Raw genomic sequence first — 27,340 nt, 5'->3', positions numbered from 1 at the left:
TACCCACCAGGCCTGTCTGAGACCTCCACTCTGGGACCCCATTCAATGGTTCCAACGCACTCCATGTGGCATTCTCTGAATACCCTGTTGGAGGCCCTGGATCCGCCAGTCCCCTCCTCAGGGGCTTCCCAAACAGCAGGAGGAACCAAAATCTTTACCTCACAGTAGAATATTCCTAACAGGCCCAATCCTCCTTAGAGACATCCCTATGCCTGAAAAAATCACCTTGAGAAGAAAAGGATCGCCCCCTACTGCATGCACAGCTCAGAGCGTCCTCCCACTCGTACAGATGGCACCACCAGTAGAGCAGGAATCTATTAATTTGTCAAACAAATCTGAGGCTCCAGACAAGACTTTTTCTCCCACCATACCCAACGGAAATAAGCCCAGACAGAACCCACAGGAGGTATTGGAACCGTCCACTTCCTTCAGGTTATGGCTATTCAGGAGACCATTAGTACCCTATGTCTTGGGGACCTCCCCCATCAGTCAATCCTTTTTACTAGCCTAATGGGACCCTTTGGGATCTGCATAACAGACGTACTGGATCTATGCAAGAATCACACCGGCCCGTCTCCCACAACGAGTAACAACCAGCTCCATCCAAATGAAGCTGAGCTGGATCCACTGGTTCTGCAGTTCAAATGGGTGTGCCATTCTCTTCACCTGAGGAGGCAGTTGCTCCATCATCCCCTTCCTTGCCCAGTGACCACAAGCAGTACCAGGAGCTGTTATAGAGGGTCGCCACTGAGCTTCAGATACCTTCTGAGGAGGTCCAGGACACGCAGCATGGTCTATTGGATAAACATCCAGCCCTCTGGATGGGTCACCCTAGAAAGGCCAATCAATCAGGTCGTTTTGGAACTTGCCAGACCTATGTGGTATACCCCTACCTCCTGTGCCCCCTCCCTGAAGAGGGTTGAAAAATGATATTTTGTGCCAACTATGGGAGCAGAGTTTTTATTCATTCATCCATTACCCAACTCTTTCATGGCACAAGCAGCTACAGAAAGGTCCAGGACACAGCACGCTACCACTACTCCAGCTGACAAGAGCACTAAATGCCTCCACCTTTTGGGGAGGAAAATATTTTCATCAGCTAGTCTCCACTTCAGAGTTGCTAACTACTACGTACTGTTAGCAAAATAGGATTTCTTGAATTATTCAAAATGTCTAAACTTTAAAGACAAACTTCCTTAGGAAGATAGGGCCCAGTTCCAAGCCCTCATTGATCAAGGCGGGCTGATGACCAGTACATCACTCTAAGCAGCGGTAGAAGCAGCTGACACTGCCTTTCTAGAGCCATTGCCACCGCTATAGTCATGAGGCACAAATTGTGGCTGCAATCTCTGAAGTTCTCCAGGGGAAACCAGAAAACCATGACGGATCTTCCCCTTGAGGAGTCTAACCTCTTTAATGAAAAGACCATTTCTACACACTCTGAAATACTCTAGGACAGCCCTCCACACACTGGGCATTTATACCCCTGTCCTGAAGAGGAAACATCAGAAGCAAACCTACAGGTCCAAACCTTCACCTCAAGCATTCTATCACCAGTGCCCTTATGAACCATCACACAAAAGGCAGTATGCAAAGACCCACCTCTGAGACGGGCACCCTGCCCCACCCACTGTCCAAGAAGTTCTTTGGATGGTATGCTGAAGGAATGTATACTGACGTTGATGCCATGCCTTATTGCCCCCAAAACTCTGTCTGCTGCCTTACGCACTTCGCTCATAACTAAGGGGCAATAACAACAGACAAATGGGTACTAGAGATCTTCCACCACAGCTACACAATCGAGTTTATTTCATCTCTCCACTACAGTCCCCATTCCTGGCCCCTTCTCAGGAACCCACTCTCACAAGGAGGTTCTTCATCAAGAGGTAAAGTCTCTCCTTCCAGAAAGAGGCCATAGAATGGGTGCCACCCTAACATCAAGGGAAGGGATTCTACTCCCATATGTCTTGGTCCCCACGAAGTCTGGTGGTTGGAGACAAATTCATGATTTATACCAACTAAATGTATTCTTCCAAAAAGTAAAATTCCACATGGTCACATTGGCATTAGTAAGTCCCTTTCTGGAACAGGGGGCACAAGGTTTGTGGCCCTCGACATGAAAGATGCTTACTTTCATATAGACATTCACCTGTCCCACTGAAGAATCCTCATATTCCTCATTGGGAAAGACCACTTCCAATTCAGAGTGCTCCCATTTGGACTAGCTATGGCACTCAGGGTCTCTACAAAAGTCCTTTCAATGGTAATGGCTTGGATGAGAAGACACACATGTCTTTTCATATCTTGATGACTGGCTCCAGACATGCAGATCCAGCAGGGAATTCTAGTTGGCGACCCTATTCCTGCTCCATCTACTATCTTTCCTGGGAATCTGTGTCAGCCACAAAAATCTACATTGACTCTCACGAGGTCCATAGATTTCATAAGTGCGACTCTGGACTCGACTACAGCAAGTGCCTATTTCCTGTTGGAAAGCTTCCGTATCAGGGGTGATTTGATAAAATAGATCACCCTCACATCTCAGACTATGGTCAGAACCTGTCTTTCCCTCCTAAGCCATATGTCCTAATGTGGCCATGTAACACCATTCACCAGGCTTCATCTCCACTGCCTACAAACCTGGCTTCAGTCCATTTACTCACCAAAGACAACCTCAATGCTAGAGTAGCAATTCCAGCCAAAGTTATGGCCTCTCTTGGCTGGTGGACAAATCCAGAGAAAGTCCAAATTGGGGAAAGGATGGGAACAAGATCTCCTTCCTCCCCCCAGTGTAGAGACAGTCATCCTCTGGAATTGGTGTATCAGAAACCACATAACCCTCTCAGCAATATAACTATCAAGTGCACACAACTCCCAAGCAGACAGTCTCAGCAGATACTTTTCCATGGGCCATGAATGGGAGAGTTGCAATTCTGTTCTGAATGAGATCTTCACCAAGTGGGGAACACCATCTTGGGATCTCTTTGCTTGGGATCACACGTGGAATACAGATAGGGACCACACATCTCAAAGAACCTCCAGTTACAGGGAAGTAACCTCCATATATTCAATATTGCTAGATACATATTAGCAGACCAAAATCAATCCAGTATATTGGTAATAACATTTAAACATAAAAAGAAGGGTGAGGGAAGACATACTAAAATTCTTCATTTTATATGAGCTTGAGCTTCTGTTTTCTCTCCTTCTGACCCTTTCCTTTCTTGGGCTCTGATTTTGAAGTAGCAGTAAGATTTTACACTACCTGGGTAGGCTAGATTTAGTTCTTTTTAGTTTTGACATTTGGTAAATCAGCATTCTTACACAAAGCATTGAGAAGGAGGAGAGAATTCTTTAAAGTATCTGTCTTGGTAAGGTCATATGCTACTTTCTTAAATGGGTTTCTAAAGAAATGGAGCATCATTGATAACTATTATATAGAATTAAAATCACTTGGTCAGATCCATAATGCAAGTTAAAGTATCTTGATTTACAAGTTTGGCTTGGCATCTTTTTGCATGGATGTAACGTTCCCCTTTGGGGGCGGGGGCCGGGGGGCGGAATGGCAATATATCACACTGATGAGATCAACATTAAGGGTCAAATTCTGCCTTCATTTTCACTCCTGCAAGCTCACTGGTATGTTAAGGGTATGTGAAAGAGTTATCCTACTCAGCAACACTGCACATGAACCTTGACTTACCAAACTGGCAAAAGTTGAAAAGAACTACTGCGAGCCAGTGTGGTGTTGAAAAATCAGACTGGTGTTTCAAAATCATAGCCCACTGAGTTTGCATGGGGATAAGTAAATGCAGAATTTGGCCCACAGCTTATAAAGGACCCAAGCTGGGTGTCAAATAAACAGTGAGAAAACATTTCAGTTTTTAAAATTTATTTGACATTCAGAAAAGGAAAGCTCAGCACAGGTAAATGTAACTATTAATGAAAGCTGGCTTTTAACTTGGACTAGTTTGAGAGTAAATTTATTCCATATTCAGTCCAAGCTGAGAGAGACAACGTGGCCATCAATCCTCAGTACAAAAGCATGAACAAGTTTTGGCAGGGTCCATGGCAGAAATTAAACTGACTTGCTAAATCATGTCTCTATTATCTAAATTCTAGCTAGTGTTTTCCTTGGCTTCTACTGATTTCAGTTTAGGATCAGTCAATTACTGCATTCTTGTTCAGTTTCTGGTATATTTGTGCTACGTAGTAACATATTTACTTACAAGTCAGATGGGCCAAGGCCCAAGGCAACAATTGAGGGGCAATATACAGTGGTCAAAACTGATAGTTTTTCATCAAACTTTTTTCCGTTTTCATTTTAATTTGACTTGGTCATATTTCTCTGATCGCTTGGACGCTGTCCAGTGCATTTCCATGTATACTTGAGGTTTTTTTGTGATTCAGTGCCAGTACTCTAGGCAGTCTATTAGGGCAATTTTTTATATCCTGCTATTAGGTGATTGCCAGCCCCTAAGTCCAAAGGAGTAACATTTTACATCACTGGCCAGAGACCAACAAAAAGGGGTTAATCAATCAATGGCTGCTTCCTAACATTTCAAAATACTGTAATTTATTTGACTTTTTAAACGGTTGCTGTAAACCACAAAATAGAGAAGTCTGCGTCAAGTCTCCTAAATGCCGCACTGTGACAAAATTTACCAAAGAAAATAATGCTAAAAGCAAATATTAAGATTTAATGTGTGTATTTTGGAAGATCAAGATCAACATGAATACACTGCATGTATCTAGTTGTATATCGGATCAGAGGAAAGGAGTTTAAAGACCCATGACAGACATGATCAAGGGGCCAAAGGGATTGACTTATAAGGAAAGATTTATATGTAATCTGAGCAATGACTGAGGAAAGAGATATGATAAGTCTTCAAATACTGGAAGGGTTAGAGTAAATCTACAGCGATTGGAAGGGTATTACATGCTGGCATATCTAGGAGTTGTGAGATGAAATTAAGAAGGGGAAATGGCAGTCTGAATATCAGTAAAATCAATCTTCTTGACAGTGCAATGAATAAGGCTATGGAAAATGCCTCATTCTACCAAGAAAAATGATAGAAGCCCAGTTGCCTGAGAATTCTAAAATGAAACTGGATGACATGCTGTCAGTGTGCTGTATAGAATAAACCTGCATTGCCAGAGAGAGAGGATTAGTTGGCCTACAGTGACATGTGTCTGCCATCTCCCAGGCTCCAAAGCTCTTGGAAGCCAATGGAAAGAATCCCATTAACTATGATGAAATTTGAATTGGGACCTGAACTCTGTGAGTCAGAAACTACACCATTTGTGTCCTGTACAAACCTTGTAGGGGGACCTCTTTCCAACACTTTTGTCTCGTGGCCTGGTTAAAACTTCATTGGAATTGTAGAGCAACTGGGACGTATTCATGCTGTGACCAAGTTATGTAGCAGAGATAAAAACTTTGTATGTAACTGAAGCTTCAGCCCTGTCACAGAACACAGTTAAGATCCTGTCTGCAGTACAGATCTGAACTGTTGTAACTGGGTCAGGGGACAACAGTGTCGTGAGCAGGTCATGGTCGTTTTTGTGTTGGAGACTGGCCCTACAATTAGGGTGACCAGACAGCAAATGTGAAAAATTGGGGCGGGGGTGGGGGGTAATAGGAGCCTATATAAGAAAAAGACCCAAAAATCGGGACTGTCCCTATAAAATCGGGACATCTGGTCGCCCTACCTACGATGCACTATGGAGCAAACAGCGGAGGGCTGCAGACAGAGTACTGTGTGAGGGAAAACAGCTTCAGAAGTTATAGGCCAAAAGGATCCTACAAAACTCCACCAGGCCAGGTCTGAACTCGAACAAATTCCAGTTGGGCTGGGTTTGAGGCACTAATACAGTGATGTCAGACTTCTGTCCCCAATCCTGTTTCCCTGACATTGACAGCATGCACTCATTGTTCAGTTTCGTAGATTAATTTGGGGGCAGATTCTGGTGGGGACTCCCTGAGAGGGATGCGGGAAGCTGGCGTGCAACTACATTGCGCAGCGTAAGAGAGGGACTCTGTCACTGTTACAGTCCCTGCGCTCTCGTGAGGTACACACTGCCGCAAAAGGAACAGGAAGGAAGCAGAATCAAGGTCTCACCCACCTCCTCCGCATTACTTCACAGAGGAAGAGACCAGTTGAGTGAGGAGGAGATGCCTGCACCTTCCTAAAGAATAGTGTAATCTGCACCGGCCCCTTGCACGCTGGGCCCATGAGGCACAATCCCTCCCTGAGTTGCTCAGTGGATGGCACCGCTTAATGCTACTGCTCAGTCAGGCCACAATGACACAATTTAACCCCCCGCCCCTCCAAAAAGATGTTAAAGATTCCATAAACTCCTTTCAGACTTCCAGAGCTGTGAAATACCCTGAGCGTTTTGTAAGAGTAACACTACCAAAATGAAACAAACAGCTCTAGGTCCCTGGTTTAACTCCAGCACAGGGTAATATTTACTGGAAGTTTTACCTTCCATAAGGGCTGCTCGGTGGCCTATGTCAAATGAGTTTGGTCTCAGTCTAGTTCTAAGTAGAGAGGTGTCCCCATCGCAAGCCTTCTTCCGCAATCACCAAAGATCAGCAGAGAGGCCAAGGATAGAATGGGTACAGAAACCAAACTGGTCTCTTGTCTCTAGAGCTGGTCCCACCGAGGGAAAGTTGAGACTCATTAGCAGGGCAGCATGCAGGGAAACCTGCAGTAAAGCTGCCTGTGTTCTGGCCATTCTGTGGAAGAACTGGGCCTTTCGTTGTTCTGGTGGGCTCTGGCCACCGTCCCAGAATTTAAATAAGCCAGCATCATTCAAGAACACTAATAGGTTCTTTGTTTCACTAACCTATTTAGACTAAAAACAATTAACTGCTACTTACACATCATTAGGCTATACTGTATGAAAACAATTCCATCAAATTCTCTTCACATTTAAAATCTCCTGGCAGTCATATATCAGGAGAGGGAATGTAACCAAGCTCGCTGTATTCCAGGATTCAGTAATTACATGATTTTTGCTGTAGAATTACGCAGGGGAATATAAATTTTCTACTTTTAAATTAAGATTTTAGCCCTTATAGCTGTGGAAATAAACTTCCAAATGTAAACAAATGCAGAGTGTCTTCCTGAGTCTGCAGACACCCTGAAACAATAACTCACAGTGGCATAATTTGCCCTCTTTGATCAGCATGGGCTATGTGAAAATACTGTTACATTCCTGAATGTTTTAGCTGCAACACAGAAGTAATGCAAAGTCCACTGTATTATTATGTATTGGTTGTAGTGTCGGGTATTGGGAGAGGGACAGTGGGATGGCTTCTCATTGTCGAGAGTTAACGAGATTTAGGGGGCAGAGGTTCAAGCCCTCCCAAAACTTTCAAGTTACCTACAACCCTGCCCATGAGAGTTAGGGAAAGAAAAGAGGCCAAAATCATGAAAAGCCTCCTCTGTGCCAAAAGCCTCTTGTCCCCTACTGAACTGCCAAACCTCCACTTTCTCCCTTATAACTTGTACAGTGCAGCTACATGTTGCAAATACTAAAATCTGTGTGGGCAACATAAAACTGTTTGAAACTGATATCGAGATAAATAAGTCTGTGAGGCCGTACTGACTGTATTACTCATTTGCACATTTAATTCAGAAACAGGCTCCATTTTTCAATTTAGCTGGAGCTGCATCAAGATTTCCAGTTTGACCCACCTGAGCAGGGGGCCACCCCACAGAATGTAGGTTTTGCTTGGCACACAGCACCTTGTTTTTGGTATGAAATATGTTAGCACTTTCAGATGTTTTTTCCCTCACCACAGCTAGTGCAAGAGACCAAGTTTAACTGACTGTAAAAATAAACTGTAGAATACATCTGAAGGTATCTGGTGATAAGCTTCCTTAGGAATCTCACCCAGGTTTTCAAGGCATAATAGTGTCCACAGCAAAGGTACAGATAGCTAAACTGCCTTGCGTTAAAGTGGATTTCTAATTTGTTTCTTGAGGAGTTCATCATCTTGCAAGGTAATTCCTGCTGTTCACCTACCCTATTGAAGTAACTACCAAGAGTGTAATGGGTTTCTTATCCTTTTTTCCCTAGGAGTGTCAAGAACATCAATGCAGCATATTGAATTCTGCTCTTGTACTAAGGAGAAAAAACATAAAATATTAAGGATCTTTTCCTGTGCAGAGCTAGATTGTGTGTGGCATCCCCTGAAAGACACAGACTAGGAGTGGAGGAGTCAAAGATGATTTTAAGATTGTTCCTTCTCCAAGAGTCAAGTCTTCCCTAAGTTAGGGAGCCTCCCCACGTCTGCCAGTGGGCTGCTCTGAAGCTCATCTATAGAAATCTTTCTGCCCCTGGCTCCCACCTGTGCTACACTAGACTTCTCCTGCACTGGGGGAATTCTGCCTGGATCTGTTGCCTTTACAACCTGTAAATATTGTCAGAGTGGCATATAGACATACGTGGGGACCAGAGTGGCAAATACCTTCTAATTGTGGGGCGGTTGTAATGAATTATATACGCTGATCTGGATAAAGTCCAGCATGTCATTTGAATCCTTCCCTTCTCTTTTCTGCATGCAGAAGTAGGGCTGATAATTTGCAAAAGACCGAGGAAGTCACTGGGACTGCTCGTGTGAGTGACTGCCTGCTCAGCAATGGGCATAAAGACTTTCCAGTTTTCCTTTGAGCTACGAATTTGGTTTGAGCTTTAAAGAGGCTTTTTGTGGTATCAGGGTAACCCTGTCATCCCTAATGTGTACCTTAGTGCTAATATTTAAAGAGAGTGGGGGATTAAACGATTCATTACTAATTCTCATTCTCTAGCATGGAAGGTTCCATTGTGCGCCTGCCAGAGATAGTTGCCTTGAAGAAGAGATACAAAGCCTATCTCTACTTGGATGAGGCTCACAGCATTGGTGCTGTGGGACCCACCGGCCGGGGAGTCGTGGAATATTTTGGAATGGACCCTGAAGATGTCGATGTATTGATGGGTACATTCACCAAAAGCTTTGGAGCAGCTGGAGGATACATAGCTGGCAAGAAGGTAAATAGAAAACTTCTAGTCTCTGTTTGGCACCAAAACAAATGTCATTTTATCTGTGTATGGTATGTATAGCTGCCTTTCCATATAATCTGCCATACAGTCGTGCTATTATAGAGAATTCATCGTTCCTGTTTGGATCCCAAATGCATGATTGAGCTGTTCAGATATTCTTCATGTTGAGATGGGTAAAATATTCAGTTTTCTTATTTTTGTTTGATATTCATATTAGGTAATTTGCTGCGCTGTTGGTACTTTTGTCCCAAATCTGGGTGGAGGGCTTTATAAATAATGCTGCTGTTCATTGTCTTGGGGATATTCAGCCAGCTGTGGGTGGCTAAATATACTTCAATGTACAGATTTGCATGCCCAGTTTGGGATTATGCCAGTATAACTATACCTGTAAACTATATCAGTACAACTGGTAAAACTTTCCTGTGTACCCAAGGCCTTAAGCCTTTATGTCCTGTAACTAGGCCCCCTACCTATGACTTATCCTACTTTGTATAAAGTCATTTGGCTCAGGTAAGTAGCAGGGGAGGTGTCACTGAAGCATCAGGGCCTAAGAATTGCACTCAGAGCCACTAGCACAAATCCCCATGCCCACATCGAGTCCCATTTAAGTCTGTAGTGCTCTGCACAGGTGCAGGGGTTCAGGCTGGTGGTGGATCCAATTGCATGATTGGGGCCTGTTTTCATTTTCAGTTTATGCAGAAGCATGTGTCAAGGACGAAGGAGTGTGTTAAAGTGGAGAGCATGTGGCAATGAGGAGTTGCAATGGATGTTGATGGAACTGCTAGGTAGGGTTCAGCCTTATAGTAAAGACAAACTAATAAGACTACAGTGAAGTTGAATACAGACACTAGTAAGGTTACTTTTCTTCTGCTAAGTGTAATGGGAGACAAACTGCACTATTTGCCATTTGCACATCACAGTCATCCTTCTGAAAGGTGGGACAATTCTGTATTTTAAATACAGCTTGTTGATTAGTCCCGCAGTGAGCCCAGGTTTCCCGCCTCCCCTTCTGTAAAGAGTCTCATTATAAGCAAAGTAGTATTCTAGTTTGTAGCTTTGTTTCAGCTGTAGGTGCATAGCTTACATTTTAAAGGATCTACATTTGCCAAGTATCACCTGTATTTCTTCAGACCATGGATTTTGAATAACAATTAAGAAAATAAATCAGTCATGAAATGTTTTGGTCAAATATCCTTGATCTCCGTAGGTTCTCACCTGTATCAGTAGATGGGAAGGCGTTTTGCTCTCCTGATAACTCAAAGTTAACTCAAATTTTGTTTCACTTGTTTAAGGAACTTGTGGATTTTTTACGAACTCACTCCCATAGTGCTATTTATGCCACATCTATGTGTCCACCTGTAGCAGAGCAGATCATTAGGTCAATGAAATGTGTCATGGGACTAGACGGAACAACACAAGGTAAGACCCCTTTTAGTAACTGCACACATTTTATTTATAATCTTAGCATGTACTGACAGGGAGCAAAAAATACCTTCCAACAACAAAGGTCCCAAAGGCAGTAGAAAAGTATGGTAAAAATGGCAGTGTAAATGTAGTCATTAACATTGTACAGTCTATCATATCCATCCTGGCATGCCCTTGGGTGTTTTTAATCATACTGCTACATACTTTTATGCACAGTTTCATCAATGATCTCAGAGTACACTGGAAGCCATTTCAAACTAAGCTTCACAACACTCCTGCAAGAAGATGTCTGTTTTGCTGTTGGGTAAACTGAGGCACGCAGTGGTTAGGTGACTTGTTTGAGGTCACAGAGCAAGACAGTGGCAGAGATGGAAGTGCCCCTCTGGAGCCCTTGCTCTCAATTGCCTTTTCTAGCAAGACCACATAAGCTTCCCAAAAATGTATATGAAAAGGATATAAACTCTTTAAATCTGATGATTGACTTTACAGCATGAGTTCAGAGTTAAAGCTGAGGATCTCTTATTAATCATCTTGTTGGACTTAGATATTGCAATAAAAATACCACTTAGAGACCACTCCTGGAGTTTCAAACTCAGCCTTGTCTCAATAGAGGTGGTTGCCACATGAGATTCTTGATGAATGTAAATGTTTGAAACAGCAAATGATTGAAAGCATGATATAGACTTTCTACCCAGGTGTGACACTGTACATGATGGTACTATTAAAATTATGACATTAATGTCACACTTCAATTCGTAACTAGACTGCAGTGTTCTGAAGTTAAATTTGTTTCTGAACATGCTTTGTCCCCAGGTTCTGGAGAAACTGCAATAAAGACATATTGATGTCATTTATGGAGGATAGGTTTTATTTGTATTCCTTCTGTGATGGGGACCTACTTTAAGTAGCCAAGGATCAGAGTCTCTGTATAATGTACACTATATAAACTATAGAACAACTGTGTTATGTAACTATCTGCTACTACTGCAGTATGTTACTGAAGTATATCCAAGCTCCTAGGACTTAAATTTGTCCTAACCCAGGGGTAATAGCTGATGTACCAATGCATTTTAATTTTCTGGAGGTGTTTAGGGAGAATGATGTGGATTTTGCAATTTTATGTATAACATATACTTGAAGAGCCAGATTGTTGTCCTGAACAGCAGTTCATTTATGCTGGTTCAGCAGCATAAAGGAGGTAGAATCTTCTTGTAGTAGGGGTCCCTGACTGAAGAAGATCTACTCAGTGACTTCCTGCTGGCCCTCCCTCATAGTCCTGGGTTGGAGGGCAAGCTGGGGATGGAGACTGACAGAGGCATGGCCACATCAGACTGCTATTCGCAACTATTTTGTACTGATGCAATGGCCCATAGAGTGCTGTTGCAAACCAGTACAATTTAGAGCAGCCCTGGGGCTACTTAGAATTGCACCGGGGGCCAATGGGTCCTCTGGCCCAGGCCAGCATTTGCAAGGTGCCAGTTTAGAAAAGGAGGAATGGAGAATCTGGCCCAAAATACCAAAATTTGCTTCAGTGCACAAGCAAAAATTAAGGTTACTTGGAATCTAGAAACACTCCATTGTGATGCCTGAAGGCTGGGGAAACAATATTTTAGTCATTTAGGCAAATAATCCAAACTGGATTAAGGAAGTTGTTGTTATACTCTCCAATTTGAAAGTTAAGGGTTGGGGATAGTAATATCTATGTAGGTTTCAGAGTAGCAGCCATGTTAGTTTGTATCCGCAAAAAAAAGGGAGTACTTGTGGCATCTTAGAGACTAACAAATTTATTTGACAGGTTTCAGAGTAGCAGCCATGTTAGTCTGTATTCGCAAAAAGAAAAGGAGTACTTGTGGCACCTTGGAGACTAACAATTTTATTTGAGCATAAGCTTTTGTGAGCTACAGCATGCATCCAATGAAGTGAGCTGTAGCTCACGAAAGTTTATGCTCAAATAAATTTGTTAGTCTCTAAGGTGCCACAAGTACTCCTTTTCTTTTTGCGAATACAGACTAACACGGCTGCTACTCTGAAAGCTATGATATAAGAGACTCGCTGTACTCCTTGTATTTTACCTACTGTACATTCAAATGGTCCTGATACATTATATAATCCTCTGAATCAGTTTTATAAAAATGCTTGCCAACAGAGGGCAATATTGTACCAACCCTTTTCAAGAGTTTTGTCTTTAGGGCCTAAAATATACGGTATGTAAAGCATTATATCTGTAGAGCATTTCTAATCTCAGCCTTCCAGAACTGCTTAGAAATGGCTTTGGGGTAACATGAGTCTGCATATAGTGTAGAGCAGGCTGATCGGAGACCTGGGTTCAAAAGAGAGCCTTTAAAGCTGTCTACACCTAGGTGATTTGGAGGATTAGAGTTTCAGAAAAAGTTCTGTCAGCAGCAGTGTAATTTAGTGACACAATGTGTGTATTTTTACATAAACTGAGTTGCTTCGCTTATCTCTGTTAGCTCTGGCAATTTATTTTAATTTGCCTTGTAACATTTAATACAGATATACTGAGCATCAGGTCATCAGCTTTGATGCTGCTTTGGCTTCAGGAACACAGATTGTGGCTCAGAATGTAAACAGAAAGAGGGGGAGAGAGCGTGCTCTGGTTGAATCTTCCTAGATGTTAGTTTAGCACCTAGCACAGCGGGGCCCTTATCTTGACTGGGGCCCTTGTGCATTAATATAATATAAAATAGCAGCTGTTAATTTTTGAATGATCCTCATGGGGCAACATGCCACATGACGGGAAAGTCTCAGCTCAGACAAGATGGCATCCCTACATCCAAAAATGGAAGAAACCATTGACATATGGAGTTTATCAATCCCTTGTAGAAGGTTAAGTAATTCACCTTTATGCACACGTTTCTCTTCCCAACCCCAAATTAAGGACCACACAGAAAACTCTATGAAGAATGGGGTCTTCATGAGGAATGGGTGAAGTTGGGTATGGGTCTTCCAACAGCCCTATGAAGATTACCCAGGAAAGATAACATGGCCTCAGGCCATATTACCTTTTTCGCAGACTCCTCTGTACTGGGGAAGCTTCCAGAGCCAGTGAGGAGGGTTGGCCTCTCCCTGCAGGTCTGCTGGATTGTGAGAATGGAATTCATTGCATGGGAGTAAAGCTGCTCCCACTCCCCACAGAATGGTTTTGGGGAGACTCTGTAAGGAGAACCTCACAAAGTGTTTCCCTTCCAACAGATATTCCTGTAGGTGGAGAGGCGCTGACTCTCAGATATCTAGGGAAACTGCCAACACATGTATTAAGTATTTTGAAAAGGAAAGAAAATACATCTTTGCTAGCTTAACATGGAATAACTCACCTAGAGAGAGACAGTGAAATACCTTGGTGGCAAATGAGTAAATTTGTCCCAGTTGTCTTCATCACTGAATCCTAGAATAATAGATGTATAGAAATCAGATCATAATTTGATCATTTAGTCAGTCCCTTGCAACTTCCAGGTTCTTCCCTGTAGTTTATTTTCTAGTGCTTTGCTCAGTTTTGGTTTACAAGTTAGTTATAGGGCTTCCACCCTGCCTTCCATTAGTTGTTAAAGTACTCTGCCTTGATCTGGTAAACATCTGACTTGGAGCAGAGCAAGAGAAATGTGCTTACACATTGGATGTAATCAAAGCCCAGAAATGCAGACAGTGTTTGTGTTTACCTCCTCATGTATCAAAATGATCGATCTGCTGTTGTTTTTTCTGCAGTTATTTTGCTTTAGCATGATTATGCTTGGTTGAAAAAGAAAACAAGGTTTGAATTTCCAAGACCTAATTAATGGATTCATGACTGGGGGGTCTGAGTAGATACATGTGTGCACCAGTGGTGCTATATAATTAAAGGCATTGCAGATATCGATATCTGCAGTCAGTGTTGCCCAACAGTTTCCATCATAAGCCCCTGTTTTCAGTTCCTTATAACTTTTCCAAACTTCAACCTTTCAGACTGAAATTTTCCATGGATGCCAGGTGTCTGCCTATGGCTGAATTTATTTATTTATTTAGACAAAAAAAGTTCTGTTGTTTCTCTCAAGAAAGTTAGGGAAATGTTAGAATATTTAACATGGGCAGAACAATGTATAGATGTTTCATTGAGTAGCTCTAACACTTCCATGCTTTGGAGCAAGGACTTGAAACTTGACACAAGGTCATCCTGGTGTCAAGGTTGTGTCTTTTGCCATCTTTGCGAAAATCCACCCAAATATGAGTCTCTGAAACACCTTCATTTCACATGTTCTGTGGAGACTTGTTTGAGTTTGGTGGGAAGGTAGTGGACTGAGATGAGGGGATGGAGTTGGAGGATATTGGAATGAAGGGGAAGACTGGGACTAAGAAGAGGTTGCAGGCTGGGTTGGGAAGGGGAGGTCTAAAACTGGGACATGGATATATTGGAGGGGCAGGAGCAGAAGATTTCAGGCTTGGGTGGGACAGGAGCAGAAGAGTCTGTACACAGTACAGTATACTCCTCTCAGAACATGGAACAGAACCCAGGAGCCCTGAGTCTCACCATTCCTCTACTGTTAGCAAATAGCTGTGAACCCACTGGCAAAATGTGTGTTTTACTTTCAGTGAAATGTTCCATTTTATCATTCAAAAACTCCCACTTTACGTAACTAAAAAGAAATGCAGGAAATACAAGGTCTCCCCCAAAATTTGTCTACAAATGAATACCTGGCACAGAATTTCTGATAGAGTCCTGAAACCACCGAACATCATTTCATGATCATTTCTCCAATATCTCTTGACTATCTTATGTACACTAGATGGTCTGTAACAATTTTACAGAATCCATGAGTAAATTACTGCATACCCTTCATTCTGCCTCATTTTCTCCTGTTCACTGAGCAAATCGAACCAGGAAATGCCAGGCTCACTCTAATTAATGGTCCGTCTAGTTAAGTATTCTGCCTCCACAATGGCCTATGCCAGAGGATTCAGAAAATGGTGAAAAATTCCCTAATGCCTCTGGCCATTTATGCAGTATTACAGCATTCTTAGTTGAAGAGGAGGAAACCTTTCCCTGAGCCTATATGTCAGTTCAGGCACTAAAACTTGAGGACCCACAGCATTTGCAATTTTTATCCTAGATAGAGTAACTGCAAATGTTCTATTGTAGTTCATATAATACAATTGCTAATAGAATACAAGTGTCTAATCCCTGTACAAACCTTTCACAGCTATAACTATATTCCTCACTAATACCATGCAGCGGTGAGTTCTATAGGTTAGTTTGCAGTGGCTTGTTGTTTTTTTTTAAAGTCATTTTATCCCTTTTAAACTTACATTGCCTTTTAATCTCAAATATACCCTTCTTCATTCATATGGGACATGGGAAGCAGAAGTTCCCATGACATTCACTTTATAGTTTGGAATATATATATATTCTTTATACCTTCTCTTCATGGCTTCTCATTATACCACTGGAGATACCTCAGGAAACTCAACAGCTGCCTTAGCAGTTTTAGCCTGTCGATGAGCCTGCACTTGGCTCAGGATACTTGGACTTTGTCTGATCTTTAATAATAGCTTATACTATGCGTACTTGCCTATAAGGCACTGACAGAGCTTCTCGGCTAAGATTAGTCTGAGAAAGCCATGCTAGCCCCTTCCAGCTGTGACCTTGGACCTTTTTTTCTTATTGAGAATACCACAAGCATATTTTTACACTTAAATTTGATAGGTAAAAAAATAGAACCACTAAGTGTACAGATTTAAGACTGCAAGCAAACAAAAGCAGTTTCCATACTGATGAAGAATAAAATGTAGTGATGTAACTTGCTAATTAAAGCATTTAAAAAGTCATATTTTTTCTATTTGGTATGTGATAATTCATTAACAATAAAGTAGTATTCCTTTTTATATGCTTTTATGGGACTCTGTCTAATTTTAAAATATATTCTTAAGAAGCTACTGTCCTCAGGCATGTTACAAAACAATACGTGAGATTATTAAAACAGAAAGGATATTTTTAAAATGCAAATGACTTTCGCTGTTTATGGTTTAACTTTGTATCACAATTTCTCTCTCTGCTTGGAAACTGAAAATGGGACAAGTAGTTTGTAGTCAGAATTGAGTTCTCATGTACTAGATCAATGCTGGCACAGTTGGATTGCAAAACCTGCAGGGGAATATGTTTTTGTGTTTTAAAGGTTTATTTTAAAAATTGGCGATGAATCCCTGGAAACATTTACATTTGTCTTGGATTTTGTAAAAACTTAGGACCAGATTTTCAAAAATGCTCAGCACCCACAATTGGCACCAGACTTCCAAAAGAGCTCGCTCAGCTTCTGACAGCTGAGCTTCCAGGGCTAAATGGGAGCTGAGCTCTTTTGAAAATCTGGCCTTTCATGTTTTGTAAAATGAAATATGGCTGTCAGCGTCTCCTGTCAAATCTGAGGCCTTAATGCTGCAAGCTGCTCTGTGTGGGCAGGCCCCAGCACCCACTCACAGCGGCTTGCAGGACTGGAGCTATGATGAACTACATTAGTTTCTAATTATTATGGAACTTCCCTTTATTGCTCCCTAAGATTTTCTTCTTGTCTTTTATTATGAACTGCAAGAACTTCTCTTAGGTCTTGATCCAGCAGAACACTTAAGGACATGCTTGATTTTAAGCTTCTGAGTATTCTCATTAAATGCAATGAGACTACCCACGTGTGATGTGTTTAAAATGCTGAAGTGCCTGGCTGGAATAGGGCCTTGCATCATAGCCATTTTCTCAGCAGCAGATGATGAGTCAGGTTGGATTCTGCCATCCGTACTCAAGCTGAAGCAGAACAAACCCTGAATGTAATCATCCTGATTTCAATGGCACCACCTGCAGAGTAAGGTACTCCTCACCCTATATGTGGCAGAATTGCGTCCATAGAAAATAATGGACTGTTGATTCTAACAAGCAAGGGAACTTGAGTAATAGGCTTACAGAGTAAGACTTTCAAAAGCACTCAGCACTGGCATAATGGTGCTCCTGTTGAAGTCAGTGGAAGATTTTCTGTTGACGTCAGTGGGAACAGAGCAGTGGTGGAGTGAGGTTTTGTGACTGGCAGGGGGTGCGGTGATGGGTCATTGGTGGTGAGCTGGAGAGCCAACCTGTCCTGCACTCGCTTGGCAGAGGCAGCTCCCATCCGGCAGGGCTAGGCCCAGCTCCCTCCTCCAGTCATTGCAACCTGACACCACTTAGGTTTGGGCACTGTGCGACCTCATGCACCGTGCTGCAATGCCCAGAGTGGGAAGCTGGGCCTAGCTCCATGGGCCAGGAGCCACCAGTACAGTGTGAGCATGGGGCGGGCTCACTCTCCATGCCTCAAAAGGTGCCACGCATACACCTAATGGCTGCTAGGAGTGCGGTCACCCCTGCTTCCCCCCATTCGTTCCACCACTGGGACAGGGACAGGAGTGGCAGAAGCTCCCTAAAAGTGGAGGGCCACTGTCCCCCGGACTGTGGCCCCGCACTACTCCTTGCCCCCATGTCTTCCCTTCCCCAGAGGCCCTGGCCCCGCACCGCCCCTTCTCCCCAAACCCCTGCCCTTGTACCGCCCCTTCCCCCAAGGCCCTGCCCCTGCTCCACCTCTTCCCCCGAGGCCTTGTCCCAGCTCTGCCTTTTCCCCGCAAGACCCCACCCCTGCTTGCTCCTCTCCACCCTGTCTCCCCCGTCACTCACCCTTATAGCTGGTAAAAAGTGGGAGGGAATAGCCCTCCCCCTTTTAAAAGTGATGGGGCAATGGCCCCCTACCTCCATACCAGCACCCTTGGACAGAGGCCAGTGCTAATTCCTCACACAATACTGATCTTCCCTTAGTCTCAAATTAAGCGTTAGAGAAAGGGCTGGTGAAAGAGATCCACAGACTAGCACGGAAATAAATCTCACAGTTATTCTTATGAAGCCAGATTCTGAACTCCTTTGCACACACTTGTGTGCAATTATTCCCTCAAGCAGTGGTACTGAAGTCAAGGATATAGGAATTATTCAGTGTGAGCAAGGGGTTCACAATGTGGTGCTTAGTAAACTTCATTTTTACAATAGGCAAATAATACATAGTTCCATGGCACGGCAAGGTACCTTCTTCATTCTGGAGATAGCAGAGCTTTAGATTCCCTGGCAGTTCTGGAAGAAGCTTGCTGCTGTCATATTACTCCAATTGGTAGTGTGTAATCAGTCTGAGGGACACAAAAGAGAGACTTGCCTTTCCTAAATGCCTTTAGATCCTTGGCATTTCAGCAATACCTAATATGTTACAGATGTAGTGCAATGTGTGCTGGCTGGCTTTCAGCTGCGGGACTGACGTGCTTTGTGATTAATCACCTGTGTTTGGTAATAAATATGCACAGCAAGGGCTTGTCCCTCTGTCTCTGTTTTCATGCAAGGTGCTTTTAGTGTACATGATACAGAATTATCAATATTTGTGTGCAAGTTTCTGTACATACCTGGCCAATAAAAAATAACAGAATTTTGTACAATTCCTCCTCTTCTCTGTCCTTTATTTGAAATTACCATTGCTTTTTCTCTGAATGTATTAAGCAATTCACAGTTAAAATTAGACTGACTCTAGTCCTTAAAGGCTTATTTAGCAGGAGTATTAGTCTAAATCATTTGGTTTATAGCTGGTGTTAGTGTAGGTCTTTGCTTCTCCCCAATCCATAACAAAGTTGTTTTTATACAAAACCGTTATCTTAGAGCTCATTTCCTTTAGGCACTCTGGTTTTATAGTGTTCTATTTCTGATTTAGTGCACATGGAGGTACATATGTGTTACTTCTATAGTGGAACCAGAGAAGGAAAGAAAATCAGTCCATCTGTAACTGTTTAGGGGAGAAGAACAGCTATTGTTTTCCAAAACTTTTTGCAGCCTATTAAAGTTTTCTTTTTACTATCTAGTTGTTACTAGAGGAAGGCAGGGAACTAGAGCTCTGTATCCCAGGAACATAGATTGAAAAGACAGTCTGACACTGGTATGTAGCAGTTGGATTGGATAACTAATTATCTAAAAAAGTCCCCATGAAAAAACAGCTGGAGAAGATTAAAGCAGGTGGATTTGTGTCTTGCATAGCCCACAGTATGCCGAGGAAAAGTACAAAGAGCGGGATTATCCTCTTTGGAACAGGTTCAGGAAAAATAACCCTCTTTCAGTGAACATACACCTGAGATATAAACATTAAAGGCTACAGGTTGCTTGTTCCTAGTTTCAATATGTTGAGTAAGAATTTCCAAGGTTAAAAACCTTCATGTGGCATTCAAAGGTAAAATGTCGTGCAGAAGTTGGACACATCTAAATTATTTGCTAGTTAAAAGCTTTCAGAAGTGAAAAACAAATGTATTTGGAAGAATAAATGAAACTTTGCTTGAGAGGGATGATAATTTTGCAGTCAGGGTAAGATAATTTGCTTTTGTAAATCAGCCTAGTTCCATTGAAGTCGATGATTTACACCAGCTAAGAATCTGGTCCTCAGGCTGTTAGTCTATTGAATTCAACACTAACATTGCAGGACTCCAATAAAAGCAGGTTTATACCCAGAGAGCTCAACTGTGAGCTGCCTTATGTGCTCACTCAAGACAGTGAGAGGGCATTGGGCACCGCCTGTCCCTTTGCACTGATTACCCATATTCCAGGTCACAATGCAGGTGGGATGGCAGCCTCCACAGAACCACTGCTCCCCTCCCACATGTGATGGGGAATAAATGGGCAGGGCAAAGAGTAGGCTTCACCTCCTCAATTCAGCCAGCCGGCAAAGTAAGCCTGGGGAAGTAATTGGGGTCAGGTATGTGTGAGGAAAATAGGCTCTTCAAATGAAAGCCTGCACTTTACCCAAAGCTACCCTTAAATCTAGTTTTGAAGAGACGCATAAAACTAAAAACAAAAGGACAGTTGAAATATAATTACAAACTTGAGGTTTTTCTGCTGCACCTACCACTGTAGCGTGCAAGATAAATAACTGATTATATATGGTAGTAGTGGACCAGTACTACAACATATGACAATGTGTATGAGGCGGGTAGGTGGTCTTTAACCAAGAAACTTAACATCAGAAAGGAAAGTGTGGAGGCTTGGTAAAGAAATGGTCACCCACCCGCCCATCCTCTTCCAGTATTCTCTCCCTCAGAGATCACCTCACTCTTCAGAATTCATGCATTTTCAGATCTTTTCCTAGGCTTTTTCCACCCCCAGCAAAACGGTGTTAACATTCTGAGTCTAATGTTCTGGGATGTCACACTGTCTGGTATCATTGTTTTAAAAGGCATTCCTACATCAGCATTTGAATGTCCTGAATTGAGCCCTGTGGGCATGCTCCAAAGGGGAACTCTCCCTCCACACTTACAAATTGTCTAAGGATGTAGATTTGAGGGGTTGGATAATCAGTTTTGAGGCGCTTGTCTGAGGCTATTCTACCACCTTACGTCAGTATAGCCACATCACTCAGGGGTGGGATTTTCCCCTTAATAGGGAACGAATATTACCTGCACCTTGTAAATTGTTACATATTTTTTATTTGTCAGCTCTATGCAATGATCAGATGGTTTGATAAATTTTGAAAAGCCTGGAATTTTGAATGGCTGAGAATCTCTTGCCAGCATTGTGGTAAATAGCTGACTAGAAAGGAGAAGTATTAAACTACATCCACCAACAACATCTGCATCTATGAAAACTGTCCCTAATTGAAAAGTCAGTAGTTTCAAATGTGGTAGACTGAGAGCTTAGGAATTAGATTGGGTAGTGTTAAAATACTACAGTTATTTTTAATCTTTAAGACCCAGTTCTTTCTATACATTAAGAGGTGCTAATAACCTGTTTAATATTCAAAAGAAGAGAGAACTTTCATTTTGTAGATTTCAGTCAAGCTATTCTGTGGTCCCCCACCCCATCCCTTCAATATTTCCTCCTGGTTCTTTTGAGAGCTACTATACCAAAAATATTTTTGGAAATACCACAGACTATTGTTTTTATTAGAGACTGGAAAGCTTTGTAGTAGGATGCTTTTGTGTTTCATTTGTTTTCCTTGCTCTGGCACAGCTGTTTTTGTTTTAGCAGCATTGGCGAGATGGTTAAACTATTTGTGGCCTCTACTAACCCAGCGGATTTCTTACACAGAAAGTTTTAAACTGAATGGCAGAAACTGTAACTAGCGAGTTGTCTGCGTGGGCAGTTTTGTGCATGAAGTTACAAATGCAGTGGTTTTATGGGATCTTTTAATTTGTTCAACAAAACACTGATCACTGTAGAGCAAGTCCCAGTTTCCCTATAAATTTCCCAGCCAGAAGCTTGTCAGGAGAGCGTCTTGACTAGATGAGATACAAAAGGGATGAAGTAATAGATCTTAGTTAAACCTAGAATTTATTAAGCAGTAGGAAATTATTAAAGGAACAGGGCTTGCATAGGTGTAGTGATCCCCACATTAACCAAAAGAATAGAATGAAAGATAACAGGTGCTGAGGGGCAGTGTAGTCTGACTATGCAATCTGCTCAGTACCTAGCTAGTAATAGGGGTTAGCACAATAATCACAGCTGGACCAGAGAGGAGAATGGGGAACCAAGGAGCAGCAATCCAGTAAGTGGATGGAGCCATCAGAAAGAAGTACATAAAAATAGGTATTAAGAGTAAAAACTGTAAATATTCATGTAGAGTACCAATACTGTACCCTTCACAAACAAAAGAGAGAAGTTGAAATACTTTGTATTGGGAGACATGATAAGAATTTCTGAAGCTTTAGTGACATAAGAATAATCTATGGGTTATTGTATTTACTGGGGGGAAATACAAAACAGGTTCACTTGCAACAATGGAGCAATGGTACTAACCACAAGAAATTCCTAGACTATCTGAATAAAAATTCTGGATGGGCCAGAACTGGATTTACTGTAGAATCTATGCTATATAGAAATAAAAAAGAAGTAATGAAGCATGTGATTCGGTCCTCTTACTGGAAACATGGTTGTTCAATCAGGCTGTAAAAGATATGGGAAACAACAAAATCGGCTAGAAATCTGCTTCCTTGTGATGTAGAAAGAAGGACTGAACGGTTTTTAAACATAAGTGATTTTTCACTGCTTCTTTTTTTAACATTATAAATATTGATTCTCTACTCCCCTGCTTTTGCTGGAGGACTTGAGCAACTGAGAGGGGAAGAGACTTTTAGAGACAAATGACTTTTAAATAATCTGACTATCAGATTATACTTATCTAGGTTCTATATTATTAAATTTCATCAACATCGAATGATCAAATGATAATAGGGCCACATAGGGAATAGGTGAAAGAGCGGTTGAGTTTGTTCATTCTAACTCCTGGCAAGGGCTTAAGACAAACTCTTTTTCTGAAACATTCAGCAATATGACCCTTTAACTGATGGCTGAGGAAATTCACTCGTTCTCCAGTCCTCCAATGAGTCTCCCAGCTTGAAGAGGGAAGATTAGGCTTAATATTCCTGCTTTTTTCTAAAATAAAAAACAAGCAGGAAAGAATACCTTGGAAAATAAAAATGCTTTACATCTTTTTTTATGCATCATTAAAACCAAAAAGGGTAGAAACCCATTTTTTTATTTTGCAGATCACTTTTAACTTACCACACTCTTCATCAGTCTACAGCTCTTTTCCTAACTGCCTCATTTGGCCCAATGACACAAAAAGATACAATTTGACATGACCTCAGCAGGGGACCATGCCAGGAGATAGTACTGTGATGGTACCTTTCAAGAAAAGAGGATTTTATTTTCTTTTTAAAGAGGAGGTTAGATACAGCCTGAAGGGGGAAAGCTAGGAAATGAAAATCCATAGAATCCGAATGGAGACTGCTAAAGAATTACCTGATTAGAGTCACAAAGTCTGCATTCCTGAGAACAAAAACAACGGAAAAGTAGGGCAACAGTTGAATGGCAAGAGCCCAACTGTGGAAATTCTACTTACATTGGTGAGCATTTGCTCATGCACTTAGTCCCAGCAAAGTCCGTGGAATTGGTCATGTGAGTAAATGACCTGGAGTGGCACATAAACTTTGTTCAGGCCTTCTGGACGTGATGAATTGCACCTTCCTGTAAATGGGATACCACAGTTCAGCCCCAGGTTTGTAAAAATTAATTCAGGCCAAAAAAAAAGAAATCCTCTTAATAATGCAAATTCAGTCGAAGTGACATTACTAAAAAGAAATACAAAATTGTGATTCTGAGGAAATTTGAAGCACAAATAGCTGAAGCTGTTGACCCAAACACATTACACATATTTGAAGTACATCAGAATTAAGAAGCTAGGGTTAGCTAGATCTAAAGGAGGAAATAACAAGGAAGCTAAGTGGGATTTTTTTTGCGTCAGTCTTCACCCCACCAGGAAGACAGGAATGGGAGGAAAATGTCTATTTGTGGTTATCCTTCACAGGTAATAAAGATGAAGTACTGTTGGAGATAAAGGTATAAAAATGAAAAAGCTGGTTAGATGGCAATAAATCTCCAGGACCAGCTGGTACTCATCAGAGTTCTAAGGGATCTGAAGGGTAGAACATCTAGGCTACTATTAAAGCAAAGGACTGGAGGATGGCCAATTATGGTGCCAACTTTTAATAAAAATAGAAAGGGCAAATCCAGGAATCCTGGGATTTCTTGCTGAGAAAACTGTGAAATATAGAATTTAGGGAAGTATAAATTGATGGGGAGAAATTAGTGTGGCAACGGTATTCTTTGAATGCACCCACAAAATAATCGAGAAAGAAACTCATGGAGAGACAAGGTGGGTAAGGTAATTTTTTTTATTTTTTTTTTACCTCATCCACCTTGTCTTTCTAATATCCTGGGACCGACATGGCTAAAACAACACTGCATACAACAAAGGAACTCATGGACATAACTTGGTTACACATTCCAGAATGGGTTAGTCTCTAAGGTGCCACAAGTACTCCTGTTCTTTTTGCGGATACAGACTAACACGGCTGCTACTCTGATTCCAGAAGCTGTTACTGAAAGTCCTTTATGCAGTGCTATTGAGGAAACATGGCTTGCGAGATGAGGCCCTGTCATGCCTATAGGCTGTTTAAGATGTAGGAGGTAAAACATGGGCAATTCTTACAGTGGAAAAGGAATAAGGGCTAGACTGTAGCATTAAGCCACTGGTCTCTGAGTGTGATACAGAGATGCACTGCACCATGGGACGCATCAGAAGGATTTTACCTTAACACACATCTACACCATTCATTTGATGGTACAGACTGCTCCTCCCAGTGAGCTCCATGGCCTTGTCTCCTCTCTGCTTCCTTTAGGGTGGATCATGCACCTGGGACAAAATGGAAGGAGCAATCTCTGTGCTCCCAGTGACTGCAGTGCTCCCTGGCCCTTGCACAACTCACCCTTCTTCTCTCCCTCTGTGCAAGAGCCCAGGACAATCTGATCCTTACACTGGAGTGCCTCATGGACCAGTACTACTATATGTGTTGTTCACTCAACTTCCCAATCAAGAATAGCGAGAGTTGTGAGAAGTCCCAGAGCTTCTGACAATGGCAGGTGAAAATCAGAATAGTCAAGTAGAAAGCAGTGCATGGGATGAAATAAACCGCTCCCATACACTGGGAGTTTACCTTTCCAGAAATCATCGAGGCAACACGTGATGGGGTATGGAGGGTCAAGTGCTCCCCCAGATTGGCCTGCTGGGGGCAGGGAAGGAGAGGAGCTCTGTCCTCTCTCTCTGCACCTTCCTGGCAGCTGGGCGGGGAACAGAACAGTTGGACAGAACCCCTTCTGCCTGAGAGAGCCTGGCTGGGAGGCAATGGCAGGCTCGGCTGCCGGGGACAGGAGCCCAGCATGTCGTGGAGGGAAGGAGGCTCCAGCTCACTCGGCCCCTGTCCCCAACAACAGGGCCCAGGAGGGCGGGGGCAACCTACTGCCATCCCAGCTGCGGGGGACAGGGGCCAAACGAGTCAGAAACATGCCAGGGGGCATGACTGCTATTTAGGGAATAAAGCACATGGATACTTTTACAATGGTATTTTACATCTTGGAACATGGTATTAGGCCATCTCCTCAATTACTGGAATCACCAGAAGGAAAGTAGCAACCAGAAAAATCAGAGGTATTAGAAGAAGATACGTAAAGGAGAATGTAAAAAGACAAGGATTATTTAATTTGGAAAGAATAAAAATGAGACAGAGAGCATATGGTGGAGGTCTGTAAAACAATGAGCAGCATAGTATAGTGAAGGGTGAGTTAAACACTCCTATTTACCCCTTTCCCATAACACAAAAACAAATGGACACTCTCAGTTGAAAGGCAACAAATTTAGAACAGATACTCAGAAATATTTTCTAATTCAGCATAAAATTATTTCATAATAATCAATGCTACAGGACATGACTGGGACAAATACAGAGTTCAGAAGGAATCAAAGGATCAGACAATTATATTAATTGGAAGAGCATCTGTTACACTATCTAGCACTAAAAAAATTACAGGGTCTATCAGTTCTCTTGCTTCAGGGTGTAAACTGATCACCAGCTGCGGATTCTACTTTCCAAATTGATGTGGGTAATATACATAATTTTATTACTTGTATAGCTATTCTAGAACTGGATGGAACTGCTTATATACATCCTTAGTGTAACTACACATGCTTTGCATGTTGTATGTGTTTGATCTATTCACAAGCTTGACTGCGGGGAAAAGAATAATTTATTTAAAAATACATTCAACTTAGTCTTCCATCAAAACCATAGGAGAAGAAAATCATTTTTAATAGACTATAATATGTGAGATTAAATCAAAGCAACAGTGTAATATTTCAAATATCTGAATGAATTTCAAGACACTTGTTTGACCTGTATTGCTGTTTTCTGTTCAACACATTGATACAAGTGAAAGCGCTTTCCAAAGCAACTGAAAACATTATATGAATGAATGCAATTTCTTGTCATGCAGACATCCCTGGATGTCACTTAGTAAGAAAGTTAATACATCTGAAATATTGTTAAAGTATCTTTAATCATTTCACATTATCTCCAATGATCAAAAGTCATCCTTGAACTCTGACAATATCTGATAGGCCAAACTCTTGACTTAGTTTATGTAACTGTCTTGGGCAGCCAACCGCTGGTCCTGTCACTCTCTTCTCCCGCAGTAGCTTTTGCTGTAGTTTGTGTTGCTTTCCCCTGTGACTTGGGGGTGGGGGAATGCTGTTGAGCTCATCTGGCCTCCCAGCCTGCCCCTTCCAAACTAGTGATGAGTTCCCTGCAGTGCTTCCATAGGGTTGAGAGAAAGGAGGAAGTCTGCCATGGAACTGGGTCTTTCTCTTTTGTGCCTCCCTGGAGCAATCTGCAGAAGCAGAGGGAAGCAGATGGCCCTGACCTTGCCACAGGATATTGTTGAGCCCAAGAAGTTAATAAGATCGATCCAAAAAGGTATTAGATATTTATATGGATATCAGCAATATCCAGAGTTATCAGAATTACTAGCAGCAAAACGTAGAAGGAATATTAAAGCTTGTGTATAAGGGCTTACACCAATCTCTATTAGAGACCAGGCTGATACCTTATGTGGAGGGCAGATTACCCCATATCTGCCTACTTCAGGGTTCTTACAACTTCCTCCAACGCAGTGGTTCCCAACCTTTTCTCTGCCACGGCACACCTCGAGCTCCAGGAGCTTCCCCCTGCTCCCCCGCCCAGGCCAGCAGCTGCAGAAGGGAAGGAGAGGGGCAAAGGAGCCACCCCATCGCTCACACAGGAGCAGAGTGAGGAAAAGAAGGTGATTGAGCTCTGATTGGTTGCTCTGTCCCAGAGGAGGCGGGGCCGTGAGGCAGACGACTAATCAGAAGGCAGATTCCCCCCCCCTTTGTTCTCACATAGAATCATAGAACAGGAAGGGACCTCAAGAGGTCATCTA

General features: G+C 42.2%; 1 protein-coding gene across 9 annotated transcripts in view; it reads left to right on the top strand.

The window, feature by feature from the left end:
• Positions 1–27,340, top strand: part of SPTLC3 (serine palmitoyltransferase long chain base subunit 3) — a 292,121-nt gene that overhangs the window by 256,383 nt on the left and 8,398 nt on the right. For all 9 annotated transcript variants that reach the window (XM_073339599.1, XM_073339595.1, XM_073339598.1 and 6 more), the window contains 2 exons: positions 8,823–9,042; positions 10,347–10,473. In XM_073339599.1, the coding sequence (XP_073195700.1) occupies positions 8,823–9,042; positions 10,347–10,473 (347 nt within the window). The remainder of the gene's footprint in view (positions 1–8,822; positions 9,043–10,346; positions 10,474–27,340) is intronic.

The sequence above is a fragment of the Lepidochelys kempii genome, chromosome 3 (assembly GCF_965140265.1).
Source record: "Lepidochelys kempii isolate rLepKem1 chromosome 3, rLepKem1.hap2, whole genome shotgun sequence".
Taxonomy (NCBI): Eukaryota; Metazoa; Chordata; order Testudines; family Cheloniidae; genus Lepidochelys; species Lepidochelys kempii.
This window is presented reverse-complemented; position numbering and strand designations above follow the sequence as displayed.